General features: G+C 34.5%; 1 protein-coding gene across 1 annotated transcript; it reads right to left on the reverse strand.

The window, feature by feature from the left end:
• Positions 1 to 12,715: 12,715 nt before the first annotated feature.
• Positions 12,716 to 13,171, reverse strand: LOC132176715 (homeobox-leucine zipper protein ATHB-52-like). The gene has a single exon (XM_059588998.1). The coding sequence runs from the start codon at positions 13,160 to 13,162 to the stop codon at positions 12,716 to 12,718; it is 447 nt and encodes a 148-aa protein (XP_059444981.1). The 5' UTR covers positions 13,163 to 13,171.
• Positions 13,172 to 14,849: the final 1,678 nt, after the last annotated feature.

The following is a 14,849-nucleotide window of genomic DNA, read 5'->3' on the forward strand; positions in this document are numbered from 1 at the left end:
TGGGTGGAAGTTTGGAAAAGTGGTCTTATTCGCCGCTAATGTTATTACAACATTCTCAGTGGGTGGGAGTTTGGAAAAGTGGTCTTATTCGCCGCTAATGTTATTACAACATTCTCAGTGGGAGTTCAGAATACGGAGTTTGGAAAAGTGGTCGTATTCTCTACTAATTTTATTACAATATTCTCGGTGGGAGGTTGGAGATGGGAGGTTGGAGAAGTGGTCGTATTCTCTACTAATTTTATTACAATATTCTCGGTGGGAGGTTGGAGATGGGAGGTTGGAGAAGTGGTCGTATTCTCTACTAATTTTATTACAATATTCTCGGTGGGAGGTTGGAGAAGTGGTCGTATTCTCTACTAATTTTATTAATTTTATTACAATATTCTCGGTGGGAGTTTGGAAAAGTGGTCGTATTTTCCACTAATTTTATTACAATATTCTCGGTGGGAGTTTGGAAAAGTGGTCGTATTCTTCACTAATTTTATTACAATATTCTTGGTGGGAGTTTGGAAAAGGAGTTATGTGTCTGCCAAAGTCTGATGTGGCTTTATTAAAAAAAAAAAAAATTGTTGAAAAATCTCTCTCTTCCTAGTCCTGTTAGATTTTGTTTTTTTATTTTTTTGTTAAATTTTTATGAGTTAATATTTAGTTTCTAATGCCTCAAAATTTATTTTTAGATTTAAAACTAAAACCTAGAAGGTAAAAGGTTAACTTTTTAGGGATTGTATCACTCAAAAATGATTCGATCATCCTAAATTTGGTGCTAATGCTTCAAATTTAGTGTTAATACTTCAAATTTAGAGAATAATGCTATTAAGCAGCATTACGTGCGGAACCAGTCCGCCAAAAAGGCTGGTTAACCCAACCTGGGTTAACCAGCCTTTTTATTAAAAAAAAAAAAAAAAAAAAATTCACAACCACGCGTGAAGGACTTAAACAGGTTAGAGGTTTCAAATTTTTTATTTTTTCCCCCAAATCCCCAAAACGTTTCCCTCTCCTCCTCTCCCACGGTGCTCCCTCCCTCCCCTCATCCAAAACTGGTCACGTCACCACTCGAAATCCGGCCGATCTCTACCCGCCACAACGACCGGCGACGCCCACCATCCAAAAACGGCAAGTCACCAGCTCGAAAATCCGGCCGAACGCCACATCCGGTAATTTTTCTCTCTTATTATCTGGTTTTTCTCTTGTTTTGTTGGGCTGAAATCATGATGACCGATTATAGTAAGAATTGGTGGTTTTTTGTTTGATTTCGAAAATGGGTAAGAATTTTTGGTTACATTTTGTTTTTCATTGGGGATTATGGGTTTGGTTCTAATTTTTTGATTTCTTTACTATTTTGATGGAATTTGGATGGCCGAATACTACCCTAATCTGACATTTGAGGTAAGCTGAATGGGTATAGGTTTTGTTGGGCTGAAATCATGATGACCGATTATAGGAAGAATTGGTGGTTTTTTGTTTGATTTCGAAAATGGGTAAGAGGGAATGACTCTGCATATGTTGCTTCAAATAAGCCGGTTTCTTGAAAGTGGCACCACATTCTGTGCAAGTATTGGATTTTGTCCCCTCCATTTTCTCTTCTTCATCAACACCTTTCTCCACCATCTCTTCCTGAAAAGTAGCGAAACAAAGAAAAAATAAATAGCAAGTTCAATATACAAACAAGCACATATTAGCGAGAGAGAGAGAGAGGTAGATGCAGACCTTGTGATGGATGAGGATGTAAGAGCTGATGAGGGACTTCTTGGACCTGCAAATGCCGCAGTACTCACAGAAATAACTCCTTGTGTCTCTGAATATTGGCTTTTCTATCTCTCCCATCTCTCTCTCTGTATGCATCACTCCAGCGAGACTGTCGCGCCCGCCCGGACTTTTAATTCACAAAAAAGGAAAAAAAAAAAATTAGGGTGTGAACTAAACTTTTGTCAAAGCTAGAACAAAGGAAAATTTTCAAACTTTTAGTCCCCAGTCCAATAAACCAAAGCTCTTACAGAGAGGAAATAAAGTTTAAGGGGTGCTCCGGTTCTACCTCCAAATCCCCCAATTTCTTGAAAATTTAAACTAAATCTCTAACTGGGCATCAATGAAACAATACCCATTCGATTACCCTAAATCAACAATCACAACCCAACATAAATTATGAGCAACCGTGAACATAATCTTCCAAAATTAGTCTTAATCGTCATATGGGTATATCAAAGAACTACCAATTTCACCATAATTCGAAATTTAAGGCACAATCAAGGGGAAAGCAGGACTTGAGAAGAAAAAGAAAAAAATCACAGTTACGAGAAGGATTTAGAGCGAATTACCTCAAGTAGTTGCCCAACCAAATCCTCTTCGTTTCCTTCCTGCCTTCGGTGATTACTACAGAAGAGAGGGTGTCTGAAGGGAAAGAGTGGCATCCAGTCATCCACAGCTTGAAAAATATTGTTTTTTTTTTTTTTTGCATGATTATATGACTAGGGTTACATTACATTATTGAGCAGGTATCGGCCCAACTTTAATTACGACTGGGCTTTGGGCCCGCCTGGATCTATTGGAATTTCACAAAATAAATCCCCAAAACTAAAACTCTACGATACATACAAGTAATCTTACACGTATCTTTACACTTTTTGATGTCGCCTTTAAAATTATTATTAAATTTATGATTGATTATTATTAATAGTAATTTTAAGATTCATTAGGAGGGAGTGTCTGTAGCACTTCTCAAAACATATATAACGTTTCTCTTTTTATGGTTGGGAGAGTGGAGCCAAGGGCGAGAAACTATAATTTTTAGTTTGGTGTGGCAAAATTCTTTAAAAAAAAAAATTCTTGGCGGATTAATAGAGATCTATGTAATAGTTCAAGACAATTCAACAACTATAAGAAACAGTGAATATACAATATGTAGTCCGTACGTCTCTCTTCGCTTCTGCTCTCTCTTTTCTTTTCTCTTTCTTATTGTATTATTTTATATTTTATATATATTTCAACAAAGGACAACAAAACTCGTGAAAAACTTATCGTCACTAATATTACTTAAGTTTTGTCAAAAAAATAAAAATAAAAATAAATAAAACCTCCAAATGAGCCAAAAATCGTCACTAAGACTCTCTTGTTACTTGTTAGCGACTATATATATGGTAGCTAAACTCTCTTATTGGTCACTAATACTCTCCTTTTAAGAATCACAAATGTGGTTGCTCCACATATGTGCTTGCTAATTCTCTCCTATTAATTTTCTGGAAATATGTAATGTTTTGATTAGTTGTAAGTGAAAAATAACACTTTAGACCCCAAATACAATGTAGTTAACAACATCAAATAAAATTTGTGGTGATAAAAATATTGAAACCAACAAGAATATATAATCCAAACATCACCAGCACATCAATAACAATTTTTTTTTTCTTTGACAAAGAGGAAACCCTTTGACACTAGAAGGTAAAACCTCTTGGGGGCATCAAAACATACAATAGACTATTGTATAATTGATTTTGTTTTCAACTTGATTTTATTCAATGTATTGTTTTTTGTTACGTTTAACTTAGGGTACAATAGACTTTTTTATACAGGTTGACACATGCTAATTTTTAATTTCAAAAGCAAAAAGGAAGAAATATTTTAGAATCTCTATTTGTGGTTGTAGTAGCACAAAAGGTTAATAAGGCATTTGTTCTTAACTTTTTTTTTTTTATTAGCCCAACCCTTTGAAATATTCAAAGGTTGATGGTATATTCCTAGCTTGATGCAATATTAACATAATCCAAGCTTAAAATGAAATGACTTTTGCTATATATAAATACATCTATTTCCCTATTGTATCCGGCACAAGAAAGAAGAAGTATGACTAAAATTATAATATACGTTTTTATCTTTATTATCGTCTTCCTCTCCGGCGTCTCTGCTTTTCCTGTAAACGGAGGTAATTAGTTCTAATTTTCTTAATTATATCCTTATTTAGCATCTAATATAGATTTTAACTTTGAATCTGTCAAGCCAAAACTAGGCTATATAATTATTGGGCATGTTATATAAAGGTTTTGTTAATTATTTTTAGAATATTAACTAAATGATTACATCAAACATTAATCCTAAGTGCAATGATCCTAAGTTTAAACTTCAACTCTACGGTTTAGAAAATTTTAATTAATTATTCTACGTATTGGACAAGTGTTATAATACAAATTAATTTATTAAATTAACTTTTTTCTATTAGGGTAAATTTTTAGGATATTTGGTGATTTAATATGATATCAGAGCAGTCTCAGCAATTCACCTCTTCAAGTACATATTACACGTATTAGGTCTCGCTTGTGCTTTAAAAATCTTGATGATTCATGTTTCTCTCACTTCTAAATTTTCACTCATTGATAATATTTTACCTATAAACAACATTGAATTTTGAGTAGCTCTAAACCTTTGGTGATTTATAGGTGAATTTTGCTCAAACCGTAGTAAGATCAAGAAAAGTTTCTCTAAAAATGGTTATACGAAAAGATATTAATGCTATATGTATCAATGTTTTAGAAATTCTATTTATAAAATTAACATAATTTTATAACTCTCAATGTCACTTCAATAGCCCCGAGAATACTAACCAAGTAATGTTCTCTCTTTCTTTCTCTATCTAATCGACTTCAATTTTTTTTTTTTTTTTTTTTTTTTAATTATAGAAAGTGGACATGAATCGGCTTCAAAAAAAATTTCTTATACTGTAGAAGGTGGATACGAATATACTAAGGAAAGCAAAAAATTCAAGGGACCTTGTAAAGCGGTGGACGGGACCCAATGTAAACTTGATTGCAAAACGGAGGGCGCACGAACTGGAATATGCTACGACTATAAGTGCCTATGCTTTTTCGTGCGACGTCACATACCCTAGAGGCCAAGAGATCCAGGCTGGCAAAGAGAGATACAACAGAAACAAAATAAAGTAGAAAGAAATACTATAATGCACAATGATTATTGTCTTACTAAAATAAATTGTGCACGTGGTTGTGTTGTGATTTCCAATATATGTTTCATGATTGAAAAAATTAAATAAACAAGTTATATAATTTGAAGTTATTTGTAACAATAGCTTGTGAGAAATATTACTCAATAATATAATATGTGGTAAAAATCTAGAAAACTAATGTTGCATTTTGCTAGCTATTTCACTTTTTTTAATTTTTTTTTTGTAACTGCTAAAAGGTCATCATTAGCGTCCACTTCCAAGTCGACACTGATGATCAACAGTTGATCATTAGCACCGGACCATTAGCGTCCAACGCATTAGCGTCGACATGTCGATGCAATTGAATAAAACGAGGTCGCCCCTAAAGATCAAATTTCTTGTAATGTAAGAATAAAATATGAGGAACTAATTAACTCACCAATCCAACAATTCCAACAAACGAAAAAAAAAAAAAAAAAAAAAAAAAAAATCTAACAACAATGCTTAACGGCATTTTGTCACTCAAACCAATTAGGCTTATATTTTGTGTCTTGTGTTTTAAATAATTTCGAAATTAAGGCGTAGTGAATGCAATTTTTTGACTATATATAGTGACATTTTCAAAAGTACTTAAAAGACAATTGACCATCCAACTAATTGAAGGTAACAAATGAAGCTTTTTACCTTTACGTACATATGAAGGTACAAGATAACTTTAGGCCCCACGCTAATAAACAAATAATTTTAAGGGTATTTTTGAGATAAATTAATTTATGAGTCAACATGCCGAAATAGATCACACCTCAAATGTTTTTTTTTTATTTTTTGTTTTTTTTTTTCAGTTTTAGTAGCTTAAGTTTATCAAAAACATGCAATAAATCCTTATGTTGGTTTTTCGTCTGAACTTATGTTGTCCGTTAGTGCCACGTCATTTTTGCATTATTTTTTCCGGTTTTAGTAACCTCACATAAAAATAATAAATAAGGATCGACTATTTGTATTGTAAAATACTAAAGTGAAATAAGAGCACAATATAACCTTCAGGCTTTATCTTGTTGATGTAGTTCATACACCAAACTACTTAAAACCTCTTGTCCTTATTTTCTTTATCCCTGTCTTTATTTATTTTCTTATTTCATTATTAATTTCTTCACACAAGGCTCACCGCCAAATTTGCCAGTCTGACGAAACATATCCTACAGGGAGACAAACAACTCAACACCGACTTGTCATGCATTAATATTTATAGCTTTATGTGAAGACTCTAAAAGGAAAAATATGCTAAAATTAGGAGTATATTATACATAGAGAAATGCTACAGTTCTTTTTGGTATCCTGCTGATCTTACATAGATATTATTTTCTAAAAGAAAATGAGGGACTAGTGGTATAAGTTTTTTTTTCCTGCTTTTTAGAAAACAATATTCACGTAAGATCATGAGAACACCATGAAAAACCGTATCATTTATAACCAAAATTGCTCGTAAAATATAAATATTCAACTTCCCAATAACAACGTTGTAAATGAAAATATATCATCTATATACTTATAATCAAATATGTATCTATCTTACAAAAGCCTGTAAAATAAACCCAAGTTGCAATTAACATATAGAACACTTTAAACTACAATTAATTTCTTTGAAAATAAGAATGGCAAAGGCCGGGCAAATACTACAATAGCATGCAAAAGAAAAAATAATTTCTAAAAGGAATAAAACAGATAAACAACAATTAAGAATAAACATATATAGAGAGAATAAATGGGAGGAGGAAAACCGCCCGTCTGGTTTTTTCTAGAGAGAGAGGCTCTAACTTCTCTCTAGAAAAACCTTTTCCACCTCCTTGTGGGGGCTTTCCACCTCCTTGTGAGGGCTTTTAGGGGAGGAAGATTGGTTCTTTTCCTTTCCTCCTCCCCTTTTTCTTTTTTTCTTTCTTTTTTTCTTCCTCTGTTCTCTCTCCCGTTGTTGTTTTTTGTAGTGTTTTTTTTTTGTTGTTTCCATTCTGTCCAGATGCGCCGACATCCTCCCTTTCCAGCTCTCAGCAGCCGCCGCTCCGCCATCGTCAGCTCTCCATGGCGCCGCACCGACCGTTTCTTCACTGGGTCTATTGAAGGTTTTAGATCTAGTTTTTTCAAAACTAGGTCTACAATTTTCTACCAGGCTTTTACCACCATGCGCTTCTCCACTGTGGCCTCCGGCATCCCACCATTCATCCGCCATCTGCCACTCTTCGCTCCGATCACCACACGCCGGAGCGTGGTCCACACTCACTGGCACGTGTGTCCCACGCGCCGGTCAGTGTGTATCACCTTCTGTTTTCCGGCCACGGCTGCTGCTATCCGGTTGTTTTTTTATGTTTTTGTAATTTCTTTTGTATTTCTGTTGCTTGTTGTTTTGGGTAATTGTCTCCCTGTTTTTTCTAGGTCAGATCTAGATGTGGAGGCTTTTGTAACTAGTTTGGTGTTGGTACCTCTCTCTACATTAGTGTTGGGAAAATTGATAATTAACTGGCAACCAATTTCCCACCAGCCCTTTATGCGAAAGACAAGTTTGGAAAGAAAACACACGAGAACACACACGTACACAAAAAATTTACGTGGTTCGGCAATATGCCTACATCCACGGGGCGTGATCCGGTCTCCTTCTTTACTATTGAGAAATATTGAGTACAATGGTACAAGCCTGAACCGCTCAAGTTTAATATCCCAAACCCAAGCCCTTCACCCCTTGTACACCCCACTCAACTGTCCCTCTCAAATACCCAGTAAAGAAAAACTCTCTACATTTTGTAAATGCCACAAAATGCTCTCACCAATTTGGATTTTCCGTATCCCCACTTAACCAAGGACTGCATGTCCTTTTATAATGGCTTAATCACGAAAAAAAAGAGGAGAAACAATTCTAATCTAATTGCTACTGGAAAAACGAAACCATCATGAATACAAAGTCTTTTCATGATGAAGATAAGCATTGCAACCCACATGTTTATCCACACACGTTTTCTCCAAAAAATCAAATTCCAGTTGTTCTTGGACTCCTTTTAAAACTAACCTTATCCTCTTATAGATAAATATGACTTGAGCCTACCAACTTGAATATTGATATTTTCCAGCAATTATCTTCACACTTGTTGACAATTTGAGCCATTATCAACAATCTCCACCTTGGCGAAAATTTGGCAACCTCCACTTGAGACCTCAAGTCCGCATCTTGACCGATGCCCATCCCCACGCCCTGGGATGTCTTGCAAAACACTGTCTACACCAACAGTAATAATTCTACAAGAATTATCATGCTCCACCATAAAGAGCACATGCACTTAGAATTAAACCATTCCAAGAATTTTCATCTTTTGGCACATGTCGAAAAAATCCTGCTGAAAAATATGGTGCAACTTCCATGTTGGGTTCCTCCGGAAGTTCATCAGCCATCGACACCCTTTTCCACCACATACCCGACATCAAAAAACCAAACCAATGTCTCGTATGCAAATGTGGACCCGCTAATAGAACACATCCATTAACCTGACATTTTTAGCGGTCATGCCAGAGGATGTACATGCCCTTATCAAAGAACATCATCATCTCTCGTTACGAGAGAAACAATATTAGCGTTTTTGGAGCAATCTGCCGAATCTGCTCCTCTCAACGTTTTGTGTAGCCCAGATTGGATGTCATTGACTTGTATTTGCCACAAGCCAAAGTTCATTCTCCCGTCGAACCTTTCAAGCCCAAACTTCAAGGACTGCATTTCTTCTTAACGAGTAGAAATCCGCAACCAAGCTTTGATACCAATTGTTGGGAAAATTGATAATTAACTGGCAACCAATTTCCCACCAGCCCTTTATGCGAAAGACAAGTTTGGAAAGAAAACACACGAGAACACACACGTACACAAAAAATTTACGTGGTTCGGCAATATGCCTACATCCACGGGGCGTGATCCGGTCTCCTTCTTTACTATTGAGAAATATTGAGTACAATGGTACAAGCCTGAACCGCTCAAGTTTAATATCCCAAACCCAAGCCCTTCACCCCTTGTACACCCCACTCAACTGTCCCTCTCAAATACCCAGTAAAGAAAAACTCTCTACATTTTGTAAATGCCACAAAATGCTCTCACCAATTTGGATTTTCCGTATCCCCACTTAACCAAGGACTGCATGTCCTTTTATAATGGCTTAATCACGAAAAAAAAGAGGAGAAACAATTCTAATCTAATTGCTACTGGAAAAACGAAACCATCATGAATACAAAGTCTTTTCATGATGAAGATAAGCATTGCAACCCACATGTTTATCCACACACGTTTTCTCCAAAAAATCAAATTCCAGTTGTTCTTGGACTCCTTTTAAAACTAACCTTATCCTCTTATAGATAAATATGACTTGAGCCCACCAACTTGAATATTGATATTTTCCAGCAATTATCTTCACACTTGTTGACAATTTGAGCCATTATCAACAATTAGTCCCTGCTACGGACTTTGACAGTGCATATTCGACTTCAGCCTCTTTCCAGTGGTTGATGTTGTTTCCTAGCGGGGGTTCAGATAGGTTCGCCTTAATCTGGATCCCTTTTGCTTCTGTTACCGCTTTGTGTGGCCCCTTGAGAGAATCGGGTCACTTGTTTGACCTATTTCCTACACTTTATAATTATTTCTGCACTGTTATTGTTTGTTTTGGGTTTGTTGTTGGGGAGCCCACCCCACTTTTAGTTTTAGGATTGCCCATTCTCTCTTCCTTTCGGATCAGGAATGGGAAAGATCCTCCCTTGTAACCCAACCCTTTTCCATAATCAATTATATATATATATATATATATATATATATATATATATATATATATATAGAGAGAGAGAGAGAGAGAGAGAGAGAAAATAGAAAAGGAAACTTACCTAATAATCCAAACAATAGCGAAACTACATGAAATCATTCACTCTTTATTAATTCTTGCAACACTTAGTAGAAAGAGAGCAGCGCAGAGAGAGTATAGCAAAGTGAGGGGGAGGGAGTTACGACTCCCTCTTCCCCGTCCCCTTTCTCCTTCCCCCTTCTCCCTCCTTTTCCCACCTCCACTGTAGATATCGACCTGGGCGCATGTGTCAATGGTCCTGGGGGTGCATTATAGCGACGCGTGGCTAGCCAGCGATGGTGCGTGGAACGCGTGAAAGTGTATTAGGTTTTTATTATTGTATTTTCATTGTTTTTAAATAAGAATGTATTCTCTCAAGATCTACTTTTAATAGCGATTTATGGGGTGAAGTTTTATTCGTTTTCTTTGGTTTTGTTTTCACGAATCCTCAAGAATAACGGAATTGGTTTCCGGTCGGTCTTTTATTTTCTTACTGTTCATTTTATGGGAGCAAACCGGTTATACACCAATAACGGAGGAGTTATCATGCATAAAGAAGAATTGTCACTATGGTAGAGACAATAAAAGGGATTGCGATTGTTAAAGCGCTAGTAGCAGAGATTAAAAAAAATAAATAAATAAATAAAAAAAGCCAGAGAATCAATGACCTGGCAGTGGATAGAGACATGATTCGTCGAAATTTGCTGTAGATCTAAAATTGATTGGGACGGTGACTTTTCATAAATATTGTCTTAGCCCAAGAGGCTATTGTGTATGTTATAGATAATATTTGAGTTGTGAAGACTCTAAATTTTATCTTTGGCATTGTACGGAGCATTTTGTCCAATTTGATTGTTATATCAATGAAGAGATAATTCATTAAAAAAATTAAAAAAAAAAAAAAAAAAAAAAATCCAAACAATAACTCCGACATGAGATGGGAGTAAAGAAACCCTATCAAAAAAACCCAATGGCTTGCATCCGCAATCTCCCATAATTCTTAGTTTGTCTTTGTCTTTTTTGCATATTTTTAATTTATTTTATTTTATTTTATTTTTAGGTCCAACTCCATAGCCCTTTTACCTTTTTTCAATACATAACACAACAAAACTCATTTTAGGGTAAGAGAGGTTATAATTGCTCCCTATGGGTGAAAAGACATACGGTTATTAACCGCTCGTTAACCACTAACCACTTTTAAAGGTGGTTGGGAAAAATCGCTAACCGCCTAACCTATATATATACATGAAAGGTTGTTTTGTTTTTTTTTTTTTTTTTGATTTATTTATTTAGTTTTTAAATTTTTTTTTTTTTTTTTAAAAAAAAAAAAAACATATTTTAAAAAGTGATTAGCGATTATTAGAGTTATTAAGTGGTAACCGCCTAGGCGGTTAGTGGATTTTACTAACCGCCTAGGCAACTACGGTTAGTGGTTTTAGCTAATAACCACTAACTGTAAAGTTACCAAAAATTGTATTTTGATTTTTTGAAGAAAAAAAGTATTTGTAAATGTGAAGAAAAAGCCTTTTGGAGAGAAATTCATTTTAACATGCCACATTTTTAATATATGGCATTTTTTAAGAGTTTCAATGCTTATAAATTGCCTAAATTCCTAATTTAAAAATCTACAATTTCTTTAAAATCATAGAAAATCCTAATACAAGTGTAGTTTGGAGTGTCATGATCTGTAGCGAATAGCTTAATTATAATTTATATGTTGCTACATCATTTAAAATTTTTAATTAACGTGACACCATGTAAATCATTAAATACAACAAAACTTAATTTAGATCATAAAATAAATCATCGTCACCATTAATTTCACTTTAAATGAGAAAATCCTAGTTGTCTTCATAATGATGATCAGGTCATCTTCTGAAAGATCTACATAGTAGGGGTGTCAACCCGGCTAGTTATAGCCGGTTACCAGTAACAGTAATTGGCCCTCTCAGTTCAGTTACTGGTTTTTACATTTTAAGACACTTGGTTATAACCAGTGACCGGGTATATATATATATATATATCTTTTGGTTGTTGATTTGTTTAAGGGTTAAATACTCTTTTGCTCCCTAGGATTTCAAGACTTTATTTTTTCCTGTTAGGGTTTCATTTTTATCATAGGAGATACTTGTGGTTTTCATAAAGACCAAGATGGTACCTCCGTTAAAATTTCGTCTAAAACTTAACGGAACGTCACGTCAGCACCAATCAGATGTCGTCACGTGTCATATAATTAATTTTTTTAAAAAAATAAACCATATTTAAAAAAAATAAAAAGATTAGAAAGTTTTTATATATATAAAGAAAAAGAAAAAGACAAAAGCTCTAATTGTTTTTTTAAATGGCCAAAAAGGCTAAACTAAGCCCAAAAAGTAGGCTCAATGCCCAAAATAAGCCAAAAATGCCTAAATTTTTGAAAACCCGATTACCAGTTCAGATAACCGGGTACCAACCAGTAACCGAGCAGTTATTACATAACTAGTAGCCGATTACTGGTTTCGGTTTTCTAAATTCAATAACTGAGTACCTCATTTTCGGTTCTTGATTTTAGCTAATAACCAATAACAGGAATTGAGTTGACACCCCTACTGTACAATATATAGGGCGATCGACTTTCGACAGCAAAAGTACTAAACTAATGACTCAAAAAAGTATTGTCGTCTTATATATTTGCATGGTTTCAATTATCCATCTTTTATATATATATATATATATATATATATATATATATATATATATATATATATATATATATATATGTGTGTGTGTGTGTGTGTGTGGAGCAATTAAAAAAAAAAAATTGATATCTACCAGTAAAAACAAATCTAAAATATTAATTCATCATAGAATAAAATAAAACAAATTTAAGTAAAAACCATAACACCAATTTGTTTTTATATTCAACCATTAATTTCTTGCTACATACACGTGCTTATTCACCAATCAAAGAAGCAAATAGTTCCCCATCGATTGGCAAAAACCCGCCATTCTCATCAAAAGAACCAGAAATATTACAACAAATTTGAGGGCCTGTTTGTTTCATTAAAGCAAGAGCCGCCATTTCTTGAGCTTTCTCCAGCTCTCCTTGAAGCCGCTCCACGTCTTTCTCGAGCCTCCTCTTTTCAACCAACGCATTTTCTAGCTGCTGCTCAAGGCTCTGCGTCTTACGCCGAGCTCGCTTGTTTTGGAACCAAACAGCAACCTGTCTCGGGGGGATACCGAGTTGTTTTGCAAGCCGAAGCTTGAGCTCGGCGTCTAGTTTGTTGTTGGCGGCGAAGCTTGTCTCCAGGAGCCTCACTTGGTCGGGGTTTAGCCTCTTTTTGACGTGTTTGGGTGGGTGTACATGTTTTTTGTTTTGGGTGTGAAAGAAATCATCCATTAATTTCAGTAGGGAGAGTTTGGTTGTGAAGAAATTTAGTGGGTTTTCATTCTTTTTAAGAGAGTGAGAGTGGGAGAGAGAGAGAGAGAGAGAGACAGAGAGAGAGAGACAGAGACAGAGAGAGGATAATCCGGTGAATGGTACTGGTAGCTATCCCAATCGGGGCTGATTGATGGCAAGGTGGCCTTTCTTCATATTCATGCATGCATGCACGTGGATATCATGTGGGCCGGCCCTACTCGCGAAAGTATTCAATATTATCTGCTATGACTTTGTGATTAGTATTAATTGTTCTTAATTAATTTAAATTTAATTTAATATATATATATATATATATATATATCCTCTTTTTTGTTTGCAATTTTAGTTTCTTGTGAATCATGATAATTATTATTATTATTATTATTTTTAATCATGCTAATTTTCAAGCACTTGGTCTTCTAAGCTGGAATTCTACCAATGGTGTGTCACATATATATATCGAACTTGGTATGCCTAGAGATGAAATGATTTCAGTCCATTTTATTTGAAATAGAGAGAATCCTATTAAGGGAAAGATTTTCAAGATTTTGTAAACACATCGAAATTAACTAACTCCGAAATCGTTATAATAATAATAATTATAATTATAGTCAAATTAAAAAATTAAAAAAAAATTAAAAAAAAAAATGCTTCTATACTCTTTCACCATAACGACTATTACGAGTTTTGAATACAATGTAGAGTAATGATATAAGGAGGATTAGAGTTTTCTTAAAGTAGTCCTAAATGTGATGCAGTATTTAAAATCACCAATAAATTAAAATTCAATAATGATTATCTCAAATTGAATAGTAATTTTAAATGTCACATCACATTTGAAATAACTTAAAAAAAATTCTAGTCCTGTTTATATCATTACTCTGAAGTTAATATATAAAACAAAAGGGCGGCGGGAAAGGAAATTGATACTAATCCATATTTCTTAGAGAATCTAGTAGAAGTAAAAGCGAAATTAAGCATCATGCTTGAGAAGATCCCAAAAGGGCAAAACCCATATATTGCACACGTTACATCAATGTTGTTGTGTCGTTTGAAGAGGCACACACTCTTCCCCACGATTACGTACGTAATATAATTTGGTGGTTGGAACGTCCTCCGTTCATGTACCTTAATTCATCAATTGTCATCTTCTTTTCATTAAGCACAAACAATCTTATGGCCGGTGTTTCAATATGATGTGACAACTTGTTATATATCCGAATACATTAAAAAAAAAAAAAAAAATCTCTAATTTATGTCCAGTCCCGTAGAAGTTGTAGTTTAAAGCCGTGTTTGGCAAATGACTTGAAAAGGGGAGTAGAGCGAAACTGTAGTAAATTTGATTGATGTAAAAAGAAGAAGAAGAAGAAAAAAAAAAGTAATAAAAATGAATTTTTTTTATTTAAATAGTAATAAAAAGTGATTGATGTGATGTAAAATAGAAGAATATTGAAATTAATTTCGAGATAAATTTTTTGGATATTTGAGTCCAGTCCAGTCCAGTCCAGTCCCTTGACAAACATGCCCTATTTTTTAAAAAAAGATAAGCCAAATCCCACAAAGAAAGGTGTGAGGAAGGAATGAGTACTTATTGAGCCCTTGCGTATAGAGGTGTCCAATTGTTTATTTATTTTTTCTTCTATCTTTAGGACCAGTGCTGTTGTTG

Source organism: Corylus avellana, chromosome ca3 (assembly GCF_901000735.1).
Source record: "Corylus avellana chromosome ca3, CavTom2PMs-1.0".
Lineage (NCBI taxonomy): Eukaryota > Viridiplantae > Streptophyta > Magnoliopsida > Fagales > Betulaceae > Corylus > Corylus avellana.

Excerpts from the sequence above, each read along its gene's own strand:
- LOC132176715 (XM_059588998.1), bottom strand. The coding sequence starts at position 13,162 with ATGGATGATTTCTTTCACACCCAAAACAAAAAACATGTACACCCACCC.